General features: G+C 35.8%; 1 protein-coding gene across 1 annotated transcript in view; it reads left to right on the top strand.

Annotated features, from left to right (window-relative positions):
- Positions 1-20913, top strand: part of LOC148954037 (protein sax-3-like) — a 174407-nt gene that overhangs the window by 108107 nt on the left and 45387 nt on the right. The window contains exons 9-11 of the mRNA XM_089085753.1: positions 742-1021; positions 6890-7183; positions 15234-15508. Coding sequence (XP_088941879.1) covers positions 742-1021; positions 6890-7183; positions 15234-15508 — 849 coding nt within the window. The remainder of the gene's footprint in view (positions 1-741; positions 1022-6889; positions 7184-15233; positions 15509-20913) is intronic.

Below are 20913 nucleotides of genomic sequence, written 5' to 3' on the forward strand. Positions count from 1 at the left end.
AGGAAAGTATTAAAAACAATTTTCTCCGCGCTGAAAATTCCCCCAGACAATCCCGCCTGCAGAAAACTCCCCCGCAAAAAATGTCCGTATGTTTTCCAGTAACAAATACTATCTGTAAGCAGTAAAAAAATTACAAAACTTAAAAAGGCGCATAAACTTCTACAATCGGGTTCTCTGATTGTTTTGTATTTAGTAAGGGAGGGAGATACCCCAAAGGGTGCATTTTAATGCTAAAACATCCCAGCTCTCATTGAGCCACCAGATAAATACAGAATTAGTTCTAAGGGAGAGACAAGCGGAGATGGAGGTAGAATTTTTTCTGGGGGTGGGGGTATTTTTTCGGGGGGGGGGGGCAAAAGAAACTTTAAAAATACATCAAAAATGTGAAATTGGCATCCGCTCCCTTATGATTTCTGGGAATATCACTGGTCTACGCTGTTATTACGAAAACAAATAGTAACATTAAACCCCAAAATGAGCAGAATTTATTCCGCATAGGAGGGGGGCTGCCCCCTCCTCATCCACACCTCACCAGTCCTTTTTTTTATAAGACAAAAGTGATTGGAGACCAACCAGCCGAGGGGGAGGGGGGTATTTTCCGATGGGGATTTTCTGCGGGGGTAAACGCCGGCCACCGTTTTATCATATTCCGTAACGAGTTTCTTTTTCCATAAAAGCGAAAAATATTTTGTCATAATCCATGATTAAGAATATTATTTTACATTTATCTCTCAATTCTAGGAGGTAACACCAGAAGATGCTGGTACGTACATATGTGTTGCTGTCAATCCTGGCGGTGCAGATGTTTCACCGACTCGTCTTCTCCTTGTAAGTCGCCGGCTGGCCAAAATTCCTCCAGTTATTTCTATTGGCCCTGCCAACCAAACGTTACCTTTAAGATCCCTTGGAACACTTCAGTGTGAGGCGGAAGCAGCAACTACTACATGGATAAAAGATGGAAGAGTTATTATTCCAGAAGGAAGATTTGGGATTACAGAAAGTGGTGCACTTCGAATTGAAGGTAATTGTATTTTAATATAGCTGCAATACGAATGCATACTTTATTTTTTGTGTCTTTGTTTTGTTTCAACCGCAACATCGACCCAAATGAGGCCCCATCCTTAGCCCTGGACAGGGCTGCTTGGAGAAGACTGACAGCGCTGACAGCGCTGTCAACCAGTTCCCTCTACGCTGGCGACCCTGCTGAGCAAGAGCGTTAAGTCAAGTAAGTCAAGCAACTATAGTTGGCAGCAGGGCCGTATCCAGGATTTTTTTTCGGATAGGGTTTTACTCAATTTTTTTTTGGGGGGAGGGGAGTTTGTACAAAAAAAAACTAAAAAAAATGTATACAAAATTTGTTTATGTCTATTTTTGTTACGTTTTTACGAGTCAGACAAACATTTCGGGTGGGAGGGGGGTTCTAACCCCCCCCCCCTCGCTGGATACGGCCATGGTTGGCAGTTGACCTACTTTATCGGTGATGGGTCTTATATCCTTCTTCCTCTCCGAAATAAAAATCTTCCCAAAGACTTTAAGGGAAAATCTCATTAAATTTTACCCCTTCTATGCTTAAAGTGAATTTCTGCTTAGTCTCTTGTCAAAATATTGTATTTTTATTTGTGTTAAGTTTGAGGTCAGAATGGGTCTACGGGGCTCTTCTGACAAGAATGAGAACAAAAGTCAAGGGAAATTCTCAGGTTGTATCCCCTCCTTCAGAAAAAAGCACTGCTGGTATTCTTGCCGAAGGTGTTCAAAAATTTCTCTATTCCACCCATCAAATAAAAAAAGAGATCGTTTTTCCTGTTTCTTGTTTCGTTTTTCTGTTTCTTTTGATAATTGAAGATATGCCTATTTGTTGTAATTTTCGTTTTTTTTTGTTTTTTTTGTGTTTTTTTTTTTTTAACCGAAGTTGCTATAGACACAATTTAAGTTGGAAAGCCGCCCTTAAGGGCTGGGCACACACAGCTGATTTCGGGAACCAATTTAAGCATCAGTGGACAAACGATAGCAGTAAGAAAAATTGGTAGAAAAAAAATTTTATGGCACGAGATTTTCAAAACAAAAAATCATGGACACAATTAATCAACTGGAGTTTATTAATAGTTGCAAGATTGATCTCAGCTTAGTTCGCAGCTCAGTAGCGGGGTCTTTCACACATATATCTTTGGCTGACTTTTTATTTGTATCCCTATTTTTTTGTGATGATCATGGTGAAAATCGGCGCTGATTTTGTAAATCGGTGCTGAAAACTAGAAAATTTTCAACCTCAAATCGACGCTGATTTCTTTTAAAATCGGCGCTGATTTGGAAATCAGTTCCCGAAATCAGCTACGTGTGCCCAGCCCTTTAGACAGAATAAAGCCGCAAAGTTACAAAGCCCAACTCTTTCAGTCACTATTTACATCACAAAACAGTCGCCCAAAACGCAGAATAGTGTATTGTTTTCCTGAAATGTGGGAAAACCTTGCAAAGAATTCTCTAATAAACGGTGATTATTTATTGTCATTAAATGTTGAGAATGAGACTTTAATATGATAAGGAAATTAAATGAGTCCTCTTGTAAAAGCGAATAACCGACCGGTATACTATTAGCACTTTTATTGAATGGCGTAATTACAGCTATCACAGCATTGTGCGGCATAGGATGCATATATAGATAGGAGAATGTTGTTTCTTTGCTCGGGCATGGCAAAATTATTTGTTTACTTTCGAGTCGCAATGGGCAATTATAGGCTTTTATAATTGCTAGTATTAATGGATTTGTTTTCTATTGAAATCACTGTCATCAGCACTGATATTATCTCTAATAGTTTTATTGTTCTTGTCTTTAGTGTTTTTTTTGTACTTTCCCATTATATGGGCATTTGCAAGGAAATCAGTCACGAAAAACCCGTTTTTTACGGGTAAATTCAAGAAACTGCTTCAGAGTAATGCAATCCATAGCGCGGTTTTCATTGCGTATACGATATTTGAACTATGGTTTTTTGAGGTTTAGGGGGGGGATACCTAGGTTAGGTTAAGTTACGTGTTTAATATATGCAATGCTTTACCCACCACTCCCCCCCACCCTATTGTGCAAATATATAGCCCAAATTTGTTTATAAACTATCATATACTCATCCTATTTTATTTTATTTCATTAGCATTAACCTAACGTGACTTTTTAGAAGTGCCCATATAATGGGAAAGTACCTTTTTTTGTTTATTTTATTGATGTTCTCTTTATTCACTACTTTACCTACGGTTCTTTTACATTTATTGTTTCACATCACTTATATTGTTGATGTATTATCTTTACATTGATTTTTATTTTACTGTTTGTTATTATAGTTGTTTTAGGGGTTTTCCTGTTTGTTATTATAGTATTTTTAGGAGTTTGCAGCTCTTTTAAGTTTCATGGAAAAATCAAGGTAGCGAACATCGTTCACATATATCGCACTCATTTCAGAAATATACACCTCAGTACCGCAATTTTGGACCATTGTGCTTGCATACTGTCAATGCATATGCGTTGTAAGGCAAATATTAAAAACTGCACCATATGTCTCAAATTTAACCCAACAGTAACGTGGAATTAGCTTTGACTGGATGAAATCGGTTGTATGAGATCACTTTCAACTAATCAACGGAAGTGGTATTTTATACCTTTATTCAAGGCATCACTGACAGCCAATGAATGCTACTATTTTATGAGCTAAATCATTGTTCCATGCTACTTTTGGTCCAAATTTGAAACATAGTCTCATATTTGATACAAATGATTCCAGTTCGAAGTAGATTAACAAAACAGTGACACTGGTCGTTAAGCAAATGAGAATGCTGGACCATGTTCGCCATCCTGAACATGTTTTTACTGTTCCCGGATCTTTGCAAATGTATTTTCTCGTCTAATCTCACACCGGGAAAGGAGCTAAATGGATACGGACTGGTCGAAAAAACAGCCGCATTAGTAAAATCTATAAAATCTGGCCTGAAAAGATGTCATATTAATATCTGACCCATCCCTACTCTTCACATAAAACCATATTGATAGATGTATCCAAGGCCGTATCCAGGATTTCTTCGGAGGTGGTTTTACTAAAAAATTTTTTTTTTTTTTTTTTTGGGGGGGGGGTACACAAAAAACTCAAAAAACGCATACCAAATTTGTTACATCCATTTTTGTTACGTTTTTACGAGTCAGACAAACATTTCGGGGGGGGGGGGATCAAACCCCCCACCCCCCCCCCCCCTCTGGGTACGGCCTTGGATGTATCCCCTGAAATGCTTGAAGTAAATATAGGCTGTATGTTTTTCATTGCGTTCCTACTTTAGTTTAATAGAGGATCACTTTTAAAAGGATAATAAAATGACAGTGAACCACTAAAACCTCATTGCTGAATTTTGAGACTTTTCAACTTTATTAACGATATTAGCTAACGGTAAACGGCTTTCCTTTTCTCGAAATCCATTTTTGCAGTTGTTCTCGGAAATTTAAGAACTCAACAAAATTCAGTTCAACCAAGTGAACTTTTTTTTCCTGACAAGTTCTTTTTATAACATACTGAAGTTCTTAAATCCGGACTTGGAATTTTATTTATCCAGGAACAAATTGTCTCATTAAAAAAAAGAAAAAATCTGTTCTGGCAACCATGCCCTATGCTTAACCATTGCCAAACGGACTTTTATTTATGTGTCAAATTGGAAGAAAAAAATTAAGGTTGAATCAGCATTCTGCTTTTTTTTTATTTGAAACATGAAGGTTTATCACAGTAAAGAAATTTGACACAGTTATGACAACGAAACTAAAATATACCCTGGGTAGAAAGGCTAGGGAATAGACCTTGAGGCCAAATGTTGTTTTTGCAACAAAATTAAGCAAATTAAATTCACAGTTCTGGGATAATGACCATACCTTAGACAGGAGAGGCTAATGAAATAAACTTTGACGCATAAGAAATCATTACGATATTCTAGTGTGTATGCTAGGTAAAGTAAGATACCCGTGCATTGTCAATCCATTGACATTTGGGCATTTCCGTTGCCGAGAATTATTAGACGTAGGCTTAGTATTATCAAGCATAGGGAAAAACTCCAAACCAAAAATTACCTGGCTGTTTGCAGTGACGTCAATTCTCGAAAATGTAGGGGAGGGTGAAATTATTTCTCAGTCTAGTGGGTTGGTAATTTTGTAGTTTTTTTTCTTTTTTAGGGAAATACCAAAAAGCTCTTTTTCAAAATCCTGGGTGAGGTTGAGGGCAAAAAAATATTGGTAGCAAATGCCACTGTACCCCCCAACTCATGCCACAGTCTTTAGTTGCAGAGCTTAATTAGAAATAAGTATTTTATTTAAATTCGAAGTGTTCACACCAATCTGCTTCTTGACTATCTTCATGGTCTTGAATATTTTCAATCTTCAGGATATATCTGGCCTTAGGTCCTTTTTATTGATTAGCGTTTTTTTTATCTTTATATCTCTGCTGGATCGAGAGTTCTTTTTTAATGATATTTACTTATTTGATATATGGGTCACAATAAAGGTTCGGATTGTAGAAATATTGTAGCACGTCAGTACGTTGATAAATCTCTTTTCCACACTATCCCATTTGTGTTCTTTTTAATTTACAGTAATGAGATTTACTCAATACTGGTTTAGATATTGGTTTAGTTTTATTCTAAATAAAATAATAATGAACTAGATATTTTTTTCAATCTTTTTATCTATTGTTTGCTTCAAGAATAGATTTGTTTTTCCTTATACAAAACTTATTCTTCCAAAACTGCCCTTGTATCTGAACGTGTAATATTGTTACCGAAGATTGTCTTCATTTACTTTCTTGTTCAGTTTCTCGATGAAGTGATGAAAGTGAATCACAACAAAGACCTAGTCAAAATTTTCAAAGCAATTTTTCCAGTCCCGTTAATAAATATAATTAATTCATTTTTTTTCCCAAAAGGTCGCTACGAATCGTTAAAGCAACACTTCTTATAATTAGGTAGGTGTCGACAAGGGATATAAATTTCTTACCATGAATAATTTTTAATCTAGTAGAAGCATTATAGAGTAAGAAGCCAAGTATGTTCAGTCACATGGCTTCGTTATTTTGTATGCGGGCTTTCTTGTAGCGTTTCACTTATCATGCAATTCGGAGGGAATATGATCTCTCTGGTAACGCATTCTTTGTCTTACAATCGGAGAACAAAAATCCACAATCACTCTGCAACAACTGCGTAAATCTGTGTAGTTGTTACCGTAATGTCCAAAATATGGTTAATGTCGACATTCACCAGTGAATGTCCGAAATTCCCTTTTCTCTGCTTGGATTCAATTAGCTTTGCGAATCAGCCTTTTTAGTCTTATGCAAGCTTTGATGGTAAAAGTTAGGTTGGGTTAGATTGAATTAGATTAGGTTAACATGGGTTATAAATGTCAGAAATTGGTTAAAAACCTTAGGAGCCAAACCCTAGCCTGTCATCATCAGACCTTGCATTAAATGACGCATTGCACAAACTACAAGAAAAGAAAATGTTGACTGGCAAACGCTAACTAAATCCAAGGAGAAAAAAAGCGTATTTCGGATATTCACCAGTGAATGTCGACATTCACCAATTCCGGACATTCACGGTAACATAGGTAGCGTAATCTATGTAAATAAGTGAAGCAATCTCTCAACATAAGACTTTAATAGATATATCTTTTTCTGCTTCAATTGACTTTTCGATGGTTTATCTACAATTTCGTCAAAATAGGCATCATAGACTAATCGAAGAAGTAGCACGTGTCTTCCAATTCCAGGGTTATAAAACGCAATTTACGCAAATCTCTGTAGAGGCCATCAGCGTAGGGTACAGCTGTGTTATAAGCTTAAGGTGCTAATAAATCTAAATAAAGTTAATTTTTAAATTTCAGACTTACGACAAAATGATGCTGGTACATACATGTGTATTGCTCGAAACAGCGGAGGGGAAACATCATGGAGCTCCACTCTTTCCATTGAGTCACCAACAAACCCAAATGTCGTTTTCTTCAGAAGCACAAATGATCCTCTAGCGCTTCCTGGTTCACCTTCCCAGCCTCGTCTTCTTAGTCGAGGTTCGTCGACACTAACTGTCACCTGGAGGAGTGGTTCACGAACCGGTGCTTCACCTCTTCTTGGTTATATGATAGAAGTACTTAGCACTGATGGACCAGTAGAAACGAAAGGTATTTTTTATGCCACATCGTACAAGTCTTCTTTGTGTATTTTTTTAGTAAGGCTGAAGTTGATTGACTAGAGTCTTATATAATATATTGACTTTGTGAAACTTGCTTAGATTTGCTGCCTGTTTTTCCGAAGCCTCCTCCCTCTCCTTCAACCTATAGGCATAAATGTGGATACTTTTGGTCTAACTTAGTCAGAATTAAAATTTTATGTGCTATTTCCTCTTTTTAAAGTCAAAGATCGGTTCAACATCTATGTGAAAGGAGAAAGAGCAGTCCTAATTTTGGAGAGGGAGTCCCTATATTCTTGTCATTATGGCATCGCCTGAACGGATTTTCAGATATAAATATAATAGAATGGGGAGCAAGAGTTAGCGTCCTGCTTGTTTTTTTTTTCGAATTACAGATCTGATCCTATCTCTCTGGCTAATAGAGGAGGGGGAGGAGCACATTCTTATGATCCTGACATCTACCATCTCATTTGCACGTGGGACTTTGGGGTCAGGACATGGTCCGACCCCATTAGGGGGAGGGAATCCAAAAAAAATTTCATCAGGAAATATACCAGAAGAGGTTGTTCGATATCAGTCTAAGCTGATAAGATCGAACCGTTAATGTCCTAGTTTGTCTCTTTCATGGTCCAAGATCCATCTAACCTCTGAGGGGTGGGGGTGATGAAATTGGGCATCTCTGAATTATGGTCCTCAGGATATATACGAAAAAGGGTTGTTGGATGTCAACTATCGATCCAGGATCGATCCAACTTCTGTTGTGAAGGAAAAAGGAGGGTGACTAAATTGTTGTCATAAGAACACTTGTCAGAATGTGGCGTCAGATCTTAATACAGCTTGGTGGGGAATAAGAGCTTGGCTCTTAGGTTGGTCTTTTTACAAAATGCAACTGATCCAGTCTTTGTAGAAGAAGGGGGTATTAAGGTATTCAATTTTTTTTATCAGTATAGTTACTTGACACACTGACGACTGTCATTCAGCAAAACCTTGTTTTGGTACCGGATGACTGGGCTCCAGGGTCGTATCCAAGATTTTTTTTTCGGGAGGGTAACTTTAAAAAACCCATCAAAACATTTTTTATTACGTTTCTACGAGTCGGATAAACATTTCGGGAGGTCCAAATTCCCTTACCCCTCCCCTAAATACGGCCTTGCTGGGCTCGATTTGACCTTCAGGAGCTGCGAATTACGTTGCGCCGTTAGACGGTTCGAATCCAACCATATATATTGTCTCTTGTATCGTCCTGCAACTCTCATCCATGAGTTAGAGGTGCTGCAACACTTCGTGGATTGGCAGGGGCAGTCTAGTTGGGATTGACGGTAGGGTTCAAACGACCGATTAGTTCTTTACCCTATCTTCCAATGTGAAATCCATTTTGGCTATTTGGCTATTCTTGAATTAGTCCTATTTCAGGTTGAGTGCAATTTGGTAATGTTTTTTTAGCACGCAAATTAGCTATTCATTATTTTGTAATTAACTCTAAATTATACACTTGCATTGAACAAAAAACAGATTGAGAGCGTGCCTTCGTTCATTTGAATCCTGGTTTTTCAGGCTAAACGGCTTTAATAGTAATACGTAGTTTTAACTTAATGAAACATCTAAAGAAGACGGGCTACTTGTAAATTATCCTGTTCTAAAATTTATAGGCGACTTGAAATTCATGTCAACAATCGTGAAATTCATTGCTCAAATTGTAATGGTTTAGAAGGCGCCACGTCGCAATTGTGGTTTAATAAATAAGCGAGTCAAAGAGCTATTGCTATGGAAATCTGTTTTTTTCAATTTACAGCAGTATGATTTTACTATATGTCTTAGAATTTATCTGTTCTAGCTCCTCCAAGCACAAAATTTTTAGTGTTAGATTTTTTAGAAGGTTTAGATGGCTCGAAAATTTGTATCTTTTAGCATGAATGTGTAAATTTTTTTTTTTTTTTTTTATTCATATTTTCTTCTTGCGAAACTCTTTTGTAAGATGAGGGGTGCTCTAAAACATATCCTATACGATAGAACTGTTTCAGTGCCCTTCCCACTGTCACTAAACATAGATATATATCTAGGAGAGACTTCATCCATGTAATCCCATTAAAACCTTAATGTAATTGTAATTTTAAAAGCTGAAGACGCATAAATTAAGTCATAGAATAATCAAATAGTTCGTGGTAACAAAAGGTACGAGCCTCAGGAAATTTGTCTGGTTTTCTAAAAAAAAGAGAAACACCCTATAAAAGTAAATAAAAATTCGAATCATTTTTGAAAAAAAGTAAAAAAAACATTAGATTCAGTATATCAGTAGGGTCCTCTCTACTGCAGTAGCCGTTTTAGTCCTCATAATCTGGGTGGTGAAAGTATACCACAGGGTTCCTTTTATATATAATGAAAGGAATTTGATGTCAGATATCAGAAAAACTTGGGAGAGGGAGCTGCCCCCCTGCTCAGGCCTAGAACTGCCACTGTCTTACTGGAGTGGTTTCAAGTTCCTATCTATAAAAATATGCAATTTTGAATTTTTGCCAGAAGAAATATCACGGATGCATTTTTTTTGTCAGGGGTGTTCGTATTGAACCAACTATCCTAGGAGATTGGGAGAGGATTCATTCGAATGGAAATTGAAAATTTTAGTGCCCTTTTTGAGTGACCAAAAAGATTGGATGGCAACTACGTCCCTCCCACGCCCCTTCTTCTCCCAAAGACGCCCGATCAAAATTTTGAATTAGCCATTTAGTTCAGCATAGTTGAAAGGTCAAATAACCATGCCTCTTGGGATGAGATGACCCCCACAGCCACTGAAAAAAGGGCTGTAAGTTATGCAGTTTGCCCATTGCTACATATAGTAATTGTTACTGGGAAATATACGGAAATTTTTCGAGGGGATTTATCTGTAGGAGGTGGGATTTTCCTCAAGGAAAACTTTCTAGAGGGATTTTTCCAGGGAAATTTTACACGGAGGGGATTTTCTGGCATGATTCCAAAAATGGTTAAAAATTCAATAAAAAAACGAAGTTTGACAACTGAAAGTATGGAACAACACTAAAACTTAAAAACGAACGCAAAATATCCCGTATATGAGGCGGTTGACCCTTCCTCGTCCCTTGCTCTTTATGCTAAAGTTTGCTTTTTTGTCCCTACTCTTTAAGAACGACTCCTGAAACAAAAGGACCGAACTTCAAGACTTTAGTATTAAGAGCTAGGGGCTGAGGAAGGGGTAGTCCCCCTCATTTATAGAATAACTTATTTTCGTTTTAATGTTGTTCCTTATTTTCAGTTGAAAAAAAACAGTTTTTTATATATTTAATTCAAGCTTAAAACGAACACAATTCATTAATGAAAGCCAAGGTTATGGAAACTACACAAAAGTAAGTGACAAGCTCTCCTCAATCCAGATTTTAGTTTTCACCCCTTGCCCCCTTACTAAATTTATAGGTACATTCATTGTTCATCTATAACGACTTACTCTACTAGCCTACTTCGAGTAATTGTGTACTGCTATTATATATTTATCTCTAAAAAGAATTAAACAGATTTGCCAAATTTTTACAAGCTCTCTTTTTCACAAGTCAAATCGAACAAGTCCATTTTTTTTACTCATTTTGGCGGGTGTTTCCAGCTCTACTGTTTTGTTGTTGATAGATGGTTTTTAAGTCTTATCAGGGGTAACAAAATTCTTTGGTTTTCATTATTAATTAATACTGTATTGTTTCAGATATCCTCTCCAGACATTTCGCAAGTATTCTATGGCAATCATCTGAAACTAAAAAAAAAACAACTGAATATGATAATTTTAACATCGAATCCAAGGGCGCCAATGGGGGGGGAAGTTGTGAGGAAAAAAATTACCCCATTTCCAGATCCTTGGTATTTCCGTTGACAAATAACTTTTTGTTTTTTTTATTAAAATAAATGAAAAAAGAACAAAAATTGCCGCTCACTAGGTTTTGAAAACATAAGATCCTTCTTAGTTTTGTTTGTTAAATAGGAATTTTGTTTGTTGAAGTCTAAAATGGCAGGAAATGTGCTTTGGCAGATAGTAAGTTTGGTGCAGAGTTTTATCTGATAGCCAAATAGTTAAGTTTGGCAGATGAAATGAGACAAAGCTTGTATACAAAGCTGGCAAAGTTGGAAGAAGGTTTTGACCAAATAAATAGGGAAGTGAACAAAAAGACTGCAGCTAAAAGTCTTGAGGTGCTTTTTGCGTTGGATCAAAGCTAAAATATTCTGAAAAATAGGCAGATTTGCTTTGTCACAAATTAATTCCTGAATGATTAAAGCCGCGTTCACATTTGAGTCCAACAAGACTTCTATGTCTTAACATATATGTATGCCCAGACACTTTCTTTATCATGGTAGTTCGTCCAGACAAACATGTGGACGCCACTGTTAAGCGCAAATGATAAATATAGTGCACAATATGCTTCCTGATTGGTAAAGTTCTAGACAGAGAGTCCGTACTAAATTTTACAATGTAAACATTACAACTGCCTCGTTATTGATGTCTGGACAGATACATGGCTTAACATGCAAGTCTAACTGGTCATGCATCTGAACGCCGTTTAAATTGTTACTGGATGATATTGGCGTCTGGAGAAAAATTAACACAGTACTTGCTGAACCCCCTTGACGCCAGGAGGTCTTTTATCGTCGACCTTGTGCGCAGCAAAACAAAAAATATGGACAAGAAGACTCGATTTGAGGTTTTGTAATTGTAGTTTGGCTGGGTAACGCTCAAGAGTTTGCGCAAGATGGTAGGGGAAGAGGCGTTAGGGTCCTATCCTCCCCATAAACTTTACTATGTTTCTTATACAACTTCTCAAAACTTTTGAAAGAAGTCCCCCTCCCCCGAAGTAAATTCCTCCTTACGTGTCGGGTAATGATTGACGGCATCGTTTGCTTTCCCTCGGAAATGAACGGAGACTAGTTTCCTTTTATTAGACTTTCCCATGCTGTTTCGTCTAGATATCTAGATGCTTCTACTACCATTTTGAATTAAATCTTCTTGCTGTGAGGATGGTCAACTCACAACTTCGAAAATGTGGCGCCAAACTCCTGTGGGGTTCACATTCAATCTGTCAACCATTAAGCAAAACTCTTCAACGATTCTAGCGTATTAACTTCCGGAGTTGAGGTCAGAACAACCCTGCCGCCTTGAATCACTGTTTACCTAGCTCTGTTGCACCCTGCGAAGCATGTACTTATGATTGATTAGGACAGTCAATTGTCTGTTCGGATATGAGGCGTTAAACAAAATCTTATGTTATTTGAGAGACGGGTGTCCGACTGGGAAATGATCGTTTTGTAAATGCTCCTTACTTGGCCAACCTCAACTCCTGCTGTTCTCATTGGTTCACCCACAGAAAGTGTGATAGACGACGAGCCGAAAAAGGGTGCTTGACAAATGTGTCTGTCGGAGTGTTGACAGCCTACTTAGTCTTGATATGTGATTTTTATTCGTTCACCCTGATCAAAATTACTAACCTAATTATTTTTTCGCAACTGACATCTTTGCAACATAAGGCACCAAGACATAGTTTGCGTCAACGAAGAAAAATATCTGATAGTTTGATTTATATTCTCATTGAATAATTTGGGATTTGAAATTATTTATAATTTATAAAGCTTCTTTTTCAAAGGCAGTTATTTTTTTTTGGCTGATTTAACGTGAATTTTAAAAAAAATGATTTGATAATTTAATAAGAAGTGCGATAAACTCGGTATTTTTGGGGGTATTTAGTCCCTGGCCTCGATCCCCTCCCCTCCCTGCCATAATGTTATATTTCGGTCTTCAGCCATTGCCAGCGTATTATTGCAGAAGCATGGTACATTGAAATGTTTTGTTTTTTTTTCAAGGTAAATGTGACAGAATTATCTCAATTAGCCCAGTTTACTCATTATACAATTTAATTGTGGAAATCTTGAATTTGTGGAGCAGTGCCCGACCCTGGATTCGCTATTTCCCCTGATAGCTTAAAATATTGCATTTAAAAATCTCCTGGTGTCTACCCCAAACCAAGGGTTTGTTTTTATATGTCTCCGCCCATGCTGTCATCTAAAAAAGTTTGTTGCTGTTCATACAGTCATCCTTAGTTTGTACTTACGAATCAATGAAAGATCGTGTGATACTGGTGCGTTATATGGTCACTTTTATATATTGTACAAGGAAACCAGTCACGAAAAACCCGCCAGACGGGTTAATTGCAAGAGACCGCTATAGAGAAATGCAATGCAAAGCGTGGTTTTCATTGCGTTTACGATATTTAAACTATTGTTTTTTGGGGTTTAGGGGGGGAAAGGTACCTAGGTTAGGTTAAGTTACATATTTAATATATGCTATGCTTTTCCCCCCAATGTGCAAATATATAGCCCAAATTTGCTTATAAACTATTATATATTCGTCCTATTTTATTTTATTTCATTAGCATTAACCAAACTTGACTTTTTAGAAGTGACCATATAATGCACCAGTACCGATCGTGTTATAATCGGTACGCTCAGCCATGTTCAGGGGCTGCACAAGACAAAACGGTTAGGACTGGCTCTTTTCCTCAACCCTGTCAGAAATTGATTATGCCTTCTCTCAGTCTAACAAACTATTCTCCACATCTGCCTAAGCCGACTGCGTTGGTTGTGATCAGTTTTAACTCTGCTTTTGTATCCGTTATTTACTACAAATTGCATCTTTGTCACGGGAAAGTCCAGATGACTAGGTGTCACGTGAAGCGTAAACTATTTACCACACACCGCATTAAAACGTTAATTTTTCAACACCGCAATTTTCCACTAATTCCGCCTTTTTATGTCATGCGAACGCTACTATGCATCTGTTCAATAGTATTTATATCAAATAAATTTAAATATTTTGCTTTTTCTAACAGCGAATTTTAAAATTGATTTTCAAACAGATTTGAAATATAATCGGAAAAGAACACATGAAAAACAATTGATAACTCCAATTCAGAAGGAATAAAGCAGCATTTTTAGAGTATATATGTCACTATACATTCATACGGTACAATCATTCCCTATCTCAACCATTATGCAAAGCCGGACAAAGATGCAAGTGCTCCGGAGAACGTAGAAACATAAGCGACATTAGATTTTTTCACGGGTAGACAAGTCAGATTTCTCTTGAACGCGAAATTTGGCTTCACCTTTTTTGCACTAAATTTTAAATAATCTAATTTTAAATTAATTTATTCTAATACATGTATAATAGTCGGTAATTAGTAGTGCAATGTTATTAATATATGTTTTTTAAAAATCACAAGTAGGTTTCAAAGTCTCGTGTTGGTTTCAAAGGCATTTTGAGAAAGTTTCTGCCAAGATACGTGTTTCAGGGTAATATACACTGAATTGTTGATGGGTGAGGATATGGGAGGGGCTTTTATACGCGCCAAGACTGTAGTAGGCAAATATTACTGAGTCGTGATTACACTGTATATAATTTATATACAGTGATATATGTATGCCGGCAGATACTAGATAGATCCGTAAAAATATGTCAGTCAGATCCATTCTCGGGTGGCCTTGGCCATCATGAAAAACTTAGAAATGTCACCATAATATGCTTTGTTTTGCATGCAATATAAATTTTTTATACCCTGCTTTAATGAATGAATCTTCAGAAATGAGTGCCCCTTCCTTAAAACAGTTCCTCTATTTTCAATATTTTTCCTCCTGGTTTTGAGTTGTATGCTCAAAAACGTGTGCCTCTTTGCTGTAACGACTCCTCTATAGTGAATGTTATTTATTTGTTTTTACTCTTTGGAGTAAAAGGGCTAATTTTGCTCCTGCTTTAAGCTTTGGTGAAACCTGACAAAGTCACGTCCAAGATTACTGAGAGATAAATTGATGAAAGGAAAAAATGTCAGTTTCAAGTTTTTGCTTATCTCGTGCTGTTATTATGGCATACGAAACTCAAAAGCTTTTTGTAGTTTTTTTTTAATGTTAGATAAAGATTCTCCTTCTTTTTACATTCTTACATTTGTTTTTTTAATTATTTGTGCTTTTTTGCTCAAATAAATAAAAAAAAACAATTCATTTTCTAGGAAAATGGCGGACAGTTGCACAACGGCTTCAAACTGACATGTTTACTCTCACCAACCTTCGGCCTGGCTCGTCTCATTTAGTTATTATACGAGCAGAAAATTCCCATGGCTTAAGTCTTCCTAGTCCCCCATCAGAATGGCTTGAGATTTCTGATTCAGTTGAAGCATCTGATGAAGGGGAGTTGGAACAAGTAAGAGAAGCACTGTCTCCTCGAGTTGTTAAGCTCGAAAAAGTAGTTCCTGTGAACTCAACTGCTGTAAGGATTACATGGGAGGTGCGTAATTACTTGATTTCTTTTAATGCTGTTCTTATATGAAGTTGCCAAGCAACTTACATGAACAAGCAAATGGAACATAAGAAAGCTTTTTTACTATTGATTATTGGGGCAAGTAATGGTAGCCAGTATTTAAGATTAAAAATCGAAGAAGATACTACAAAAACATTCACTCTCGTTCCAAGTCTGAATATTTAGCTTCTGTCAATAATAGATTTATCCTTAAAAAATAAATTGTACAAGATAATGGTTGCACAAAAAGTGGAAATACACCCCAGAAATTAGATTTCGACAAAAATCCATGGAGCCACAGCACCAATTTTTATTTTAAATAAAATATACATTTTTCCGAATTTCAGATTTTTTCTTATGAATATTTTTTCTGATAGTACATTTATTTTTTAATTTTTTTTTAGAGAGTAAAGCAAACGAATTAAACTTCGTATTTATGTGGAAATAGAATTTGTCAATCCATTTTTTTTACATCAAAACCGGGTCCATATCCAGGATTTTTTGGGGGGGGGGGGGCGGGTTCGCGAAAACTAGAAAAATGCACCAAAAATTTGTTTATGTATTTTGTTACGTTATGAGTCGGAAAAACATTTCGGAGGGGAGAGGGTTCAAACCCCCTAATCCCCCTGGATAAGGCTTGATCAAAACATCTTTTTATAGCTTATGTCATATTCTATCATATTTGTGATGCTTGTATGAGAAGATTTATACTAAAGGAGGTTCCTTTATACAAATCCTTCCAGTTCGTACAAATACAGTTGCAAAATTCTTCTTCTCATCTATCTTGTATTTGAAAGTCTAAATCATTTGAGGTATATGCTATATTTTTTTTATGTCATTTGGGAAGAAGGGCTGCTAAATTAAAGAATATCTTGTAGTCTGATTAAAAAAAAGTTTTATATCAAATCCAGCATTTCCATATAAACTCATTTATGTAAGAAAAATGTTAACTCATATGTTTGTTTTATTTGAAGGAGACCCAAATTGAAGTTGTTTTATATTTACTGAATGAAAACTTGGGGTAAAAAATATACAAACCGGGGCAGGGAAAATTCGAGGATAGAAAGCAAGGTCGATACTATGTATCGAAGAGAAGAAACAGATTATTATTGAAAATTATATATATATATATATATATATATATATATATATATATATATATATATATATATATATATATATATATATATATATATATATATATATATATATATTTATATATTTCTGTTGGGGCGACGTATATTTATTATCTTATATATTTTATCCTATCTATTTCTGTTGGGGCAACGGATCTTCTTTTTTTATTTGAAGGCACGAGTCCCAATGGTTGAATTCCTTTTATACACCAGTTAAATAAATTTAAACGTAAATTGAACGGAAATAAAGCCGTCATAGCAAAGTCGTCATTTTTTTTTCTTCGTAGATGCCGTAAGGTTATATAAATCACCTGACAAATTCTATCATGGAGTTATAAACATGGCCTCATAAAACCATCAAACTCCTGTCAAAGTAACTTAAAGACCTTGACAAGCAGTCGTCACTCCAACTGGCAACTTTATTTGTCTGTCAGTGTTTGTAAGCTTGTCTTATATTAGTGCTCGCCTTCGGGTCAAAGGCTCTTAGACCTTTAAACAAGAGCTTGTTAATTTTATGCTGCTTTGTTTTTGTCTTTTTCATTGCACTTTTTATCGGATATGAAAAACTAATCTCCTTCGACAGAACCTAAAAATAGACATATTTTTAACACAGAGATACTATTTATTACAAAACTGTGTTTTAAAGAGCTTTTACTTTAAACGATGTTATTTCAAGAATTCAGTTTGGGACCCTTCAGAGAAAATCTGGAGTAACTATGTCTCAGGGAATGTTTTTTCCCAAGCAGTGTTATAGCTGAGTGTTCAAAATTATAGTTAAAACAAGGGCTTGTGAACTGTATGTGCTGCCCCATAAAATAAAGATTTTTTATGGTTCTTAGGAGCAAAAGTTCTGCTATAAGGGCTTAAGGATTTTCAAAGTTCAAGGTCTTCTTTTGTCAATGGTAATATGTTTTAGCGTTAACAGTAATGAAGCCAGTGACGAAGGTAGGGGAAAACGGCAATGATAGGAATAAATCTGCTGACACTACTGACCTGGAATGTGGTCAATGAACTGTGGCTGGTACATAGAGCCGTTTCTGCGGTTTTTGGTGCCCAGAGAAAAATTAATTATAGTGCTTCCTCCCAAGTCAAATATAAACAAAAAAATGCCGAATTAAAGTCAAAAATCTGGTACCTGTATGATATAACCGCTAACCCCTACCTAATATGTTTCTCTGACGCTCAATCCTAATGAAATATACCTAAGTGTGATAAAAATATAACACTTTCGAAACAAATTTGGGCTATATATTTGCACGTCAGGGGGGGGGGGGGTAAAGTATAGTGGGTATGCATGCCTAATGTGTTAGGTGCAATTATTCTGCATATTATGAAGTAAAAATTGTTTTCCAACTTCCCACTGTCCAAATACTTTACGAAAACCCATCCATCCCCCTAATGTGCAAGTATATAGCCCAAATTATATATTCTCCATCTATTCTGTCACTTCTCTTTTGTGTTGTCTCATGCTAAGCTGAAAGAAACTAACGAAAAAAAACGGTTCTACAATGCGTCAATGAATGAATAACTTCAGCTCTAGGGGCTATCATAGCTATCATAGAAGTACAAAAAAATTGATCAAAGTGGGAAATCCCCCAGCCGCATCCCCCTCCCAGTTGTGGTGCCCAGGGCTGCGGACGCCCCCCCCCTCCGTCCCCGTCAGGACGGCTGTGCTGGTATATGACTTATGATTGACTTTATCGTTTATGAAGTGTGTTCTAGTAATTTTATGTGTTCTACTTCTTGTGAAAACTAGAGTTTCGAGCCACTTAATTTGTTTTTACGCTTAATTTGTTGCACACGATCACATTTATATTAATTAATTCTCTGAAGTCTTGAGTCTCCCAATTTCGACTGATTTGGCCTATTTCGACTTTCCGTATGAAAGATATGACGCCTATTATAAAGAAAGACTTTCTGGGGAGTTCTCCTTCATCTAGAATGTCATGTTCCCGTACAAAAAAAAGCAAGAGAGAAAGGAATATCATAAATAATAAATTTTACCAACAGAAATAAATATCTGTGCTGAACCTGACCTTATCTACTTTTTATTTGAAACTCTTCAACCTATCTGCACAATTTACTCTTTGGTTTCTGTTGAAGGTAAACTCATTTTTTCTTACTGGTAAGCGAAATCATCAGAATGTAATCTTAATAAGAAAGTTGAGATCATTTTGACAGGTTGTAGACTTCCTAAAAATTTTAGGCACTTTTTCCTAACGGATTGGAGAAATTCCAGGATGAAACTACTGAAAATCATATTACACCAAAACGAAAACTTAAACATAATTCTTACGTCCAATCTTGTCGACTAAGGATTTTTCGTCACAACTTGTTAATTAAAAAAAGAATGTGAATGTCAATTTGTTTTACTGTAATTAACAATACATAGAAATATCGGTGATTATGTCGGTCTGGTACTCAAGTATCTGGCTCGTGTTCAAATATCTAATTAGATTAAGGAGAAAGTCATTACTCAGCCAGAAGTTTAATCAGGATTTCAATGGTACTTCCAAGCATTTTGGCTGATATCAGATTACTAAAACCTGAATGTGTAGAATAGCCGAAGATGTAATGGAAAAATAGATTCCTGTATTGGCCTAGATATCAACTTTTTCAAATTGATCTTTTTATTATCGGCTTTAGAATGATTGTTTTATTATTCGCCTTTGTTAATTCTTAATTTCTTCCTCGTGTTGAATTTATTTGTCTGTTTGTTCCATTTTTTCATTTTTTTCCTTCTTATTTATTGCGAGCAGTGCGTATGTATAAAACCATTCCTGTGGGCAGTAGCGTAGGAAAATGCGTGCGCGGGGGGGATGGACCGCCCCGGGTGCCAGCCTTGGAGGGGTGACAAAAATTGGTCTAAAAGGACTTATGATTGATTAGGGTCCGCCGTGCAAAAAGTGGGGTAGCAAAGTAGCAATACTACTTGGCAGTTTTCAAATTTGTTGGCAGATTTTGTCTAAAAATACCATTTTTATATAAAAATAAATTTTGCTAAAAGAAAAGCTTATGTTTAGTTGAGAATTACGAAGAACTATCTTCAGGAGACGTGTTAAATGAAATCCCACGCCTGAGGAGGTTTGTACAAGCGACAAACGTTCCTGAAGAATGGCTCTGAAGTGGAGTTCTTTGAGACTGCTCCAGTTTAAAGTTGAACTAAATAAAAAAAAAAAACAATTTTTTTTTAACTGAAAGTAAGGAGTGACATTAAAACTTAAAACTAACGGAAATTATTCCGTATATAAAGAAAGAAAAACGTGCAAAAATGGGGTTTTTAAAGGCCAAATGAAAATACTGACAAAACAAAACAAAGCGAATATTTCGAGGGGGCAAACGCCTCTCTTCTTCAGCGCGAAACGAAAAAATATATTCAATGAGAGTGCCGAAGAAAAAACAAACAAAACAAAACGTGGAAAGTCAATGTGAATGTGAAAAAACCAATGAAAGAAAAAAAACTAACAAGATGAATAAAATTGAATAAAAGCCAAAAATTATGAGAATTAAAACCAAACACCTAATATATAATATATATATATATATATATATATATATATATATATATATATATATATATACATATATATATACTAATAAAAATGTATAATTTCTTTTCAATAAACACAAAAGAAATTCTTAAGAATTATAATATTACCTATTTAAAAGTACACTTTAATTTTTCTAGAATTTCTTCGTCAGAAAGAATAGTTGTTTTTATTCCATAATTTTTTGAAGTTTCAGTAATAAATCAGAAGAAGTTTTTGGCGATTTGCCCATAAGAAGAAAATTTTTTAACTGGAACTTCTCGAAGAAGCTCAGAAAGCCTGTTCAAAACCTTGAATTCGATATATGTGATTGTGACTAAAATATAGGCTATGTAGTCTGGAATTATCTTTATAGAAACGCCAAAATCAATCAGAAAATGTTGAAGTAATCATTACTGAAACTGTTATTTCCCACAGTTGCAATAGTAAAAATTGGTGTATGCAATGTTGATATTCAGACATATTTCAATATCGAAAACTAATTTTAGAACATTTCAAATAGAATGTGAAATAAATCGTTTTTGTTGCCTAGCTTCAAAACAAGGTTTCACCAATTTCGTGTTGATCTCTCAATAATCACCAAAAACATACTGAATATGCAAATCTAAGATTGCACCGATTCGGCGTAATGATTTCCTATCCAATTTGTTTGTCAATGAAGGTTGGATGATTATTGAAAACAAATAATCAAAAAAAGGATACAGACAAC

The sequence above is a fragment of the Artemia sp. Qi Xiang Cuo genome, chromosome 3 (assembly GCF_049724085.1).
Source record: "Artemia sp. Qi Xiang Cuo chromosome 3, ASM4972408v1, whole genome shotgun sequence".
NCBI classification, from domain to species: Eukaryota; Metazoa; Arthropoda; class Branchiopoda; order Anostraca; family Artemiidae; genus Artemia; species Artemia sp. Qi Xiang Cuo.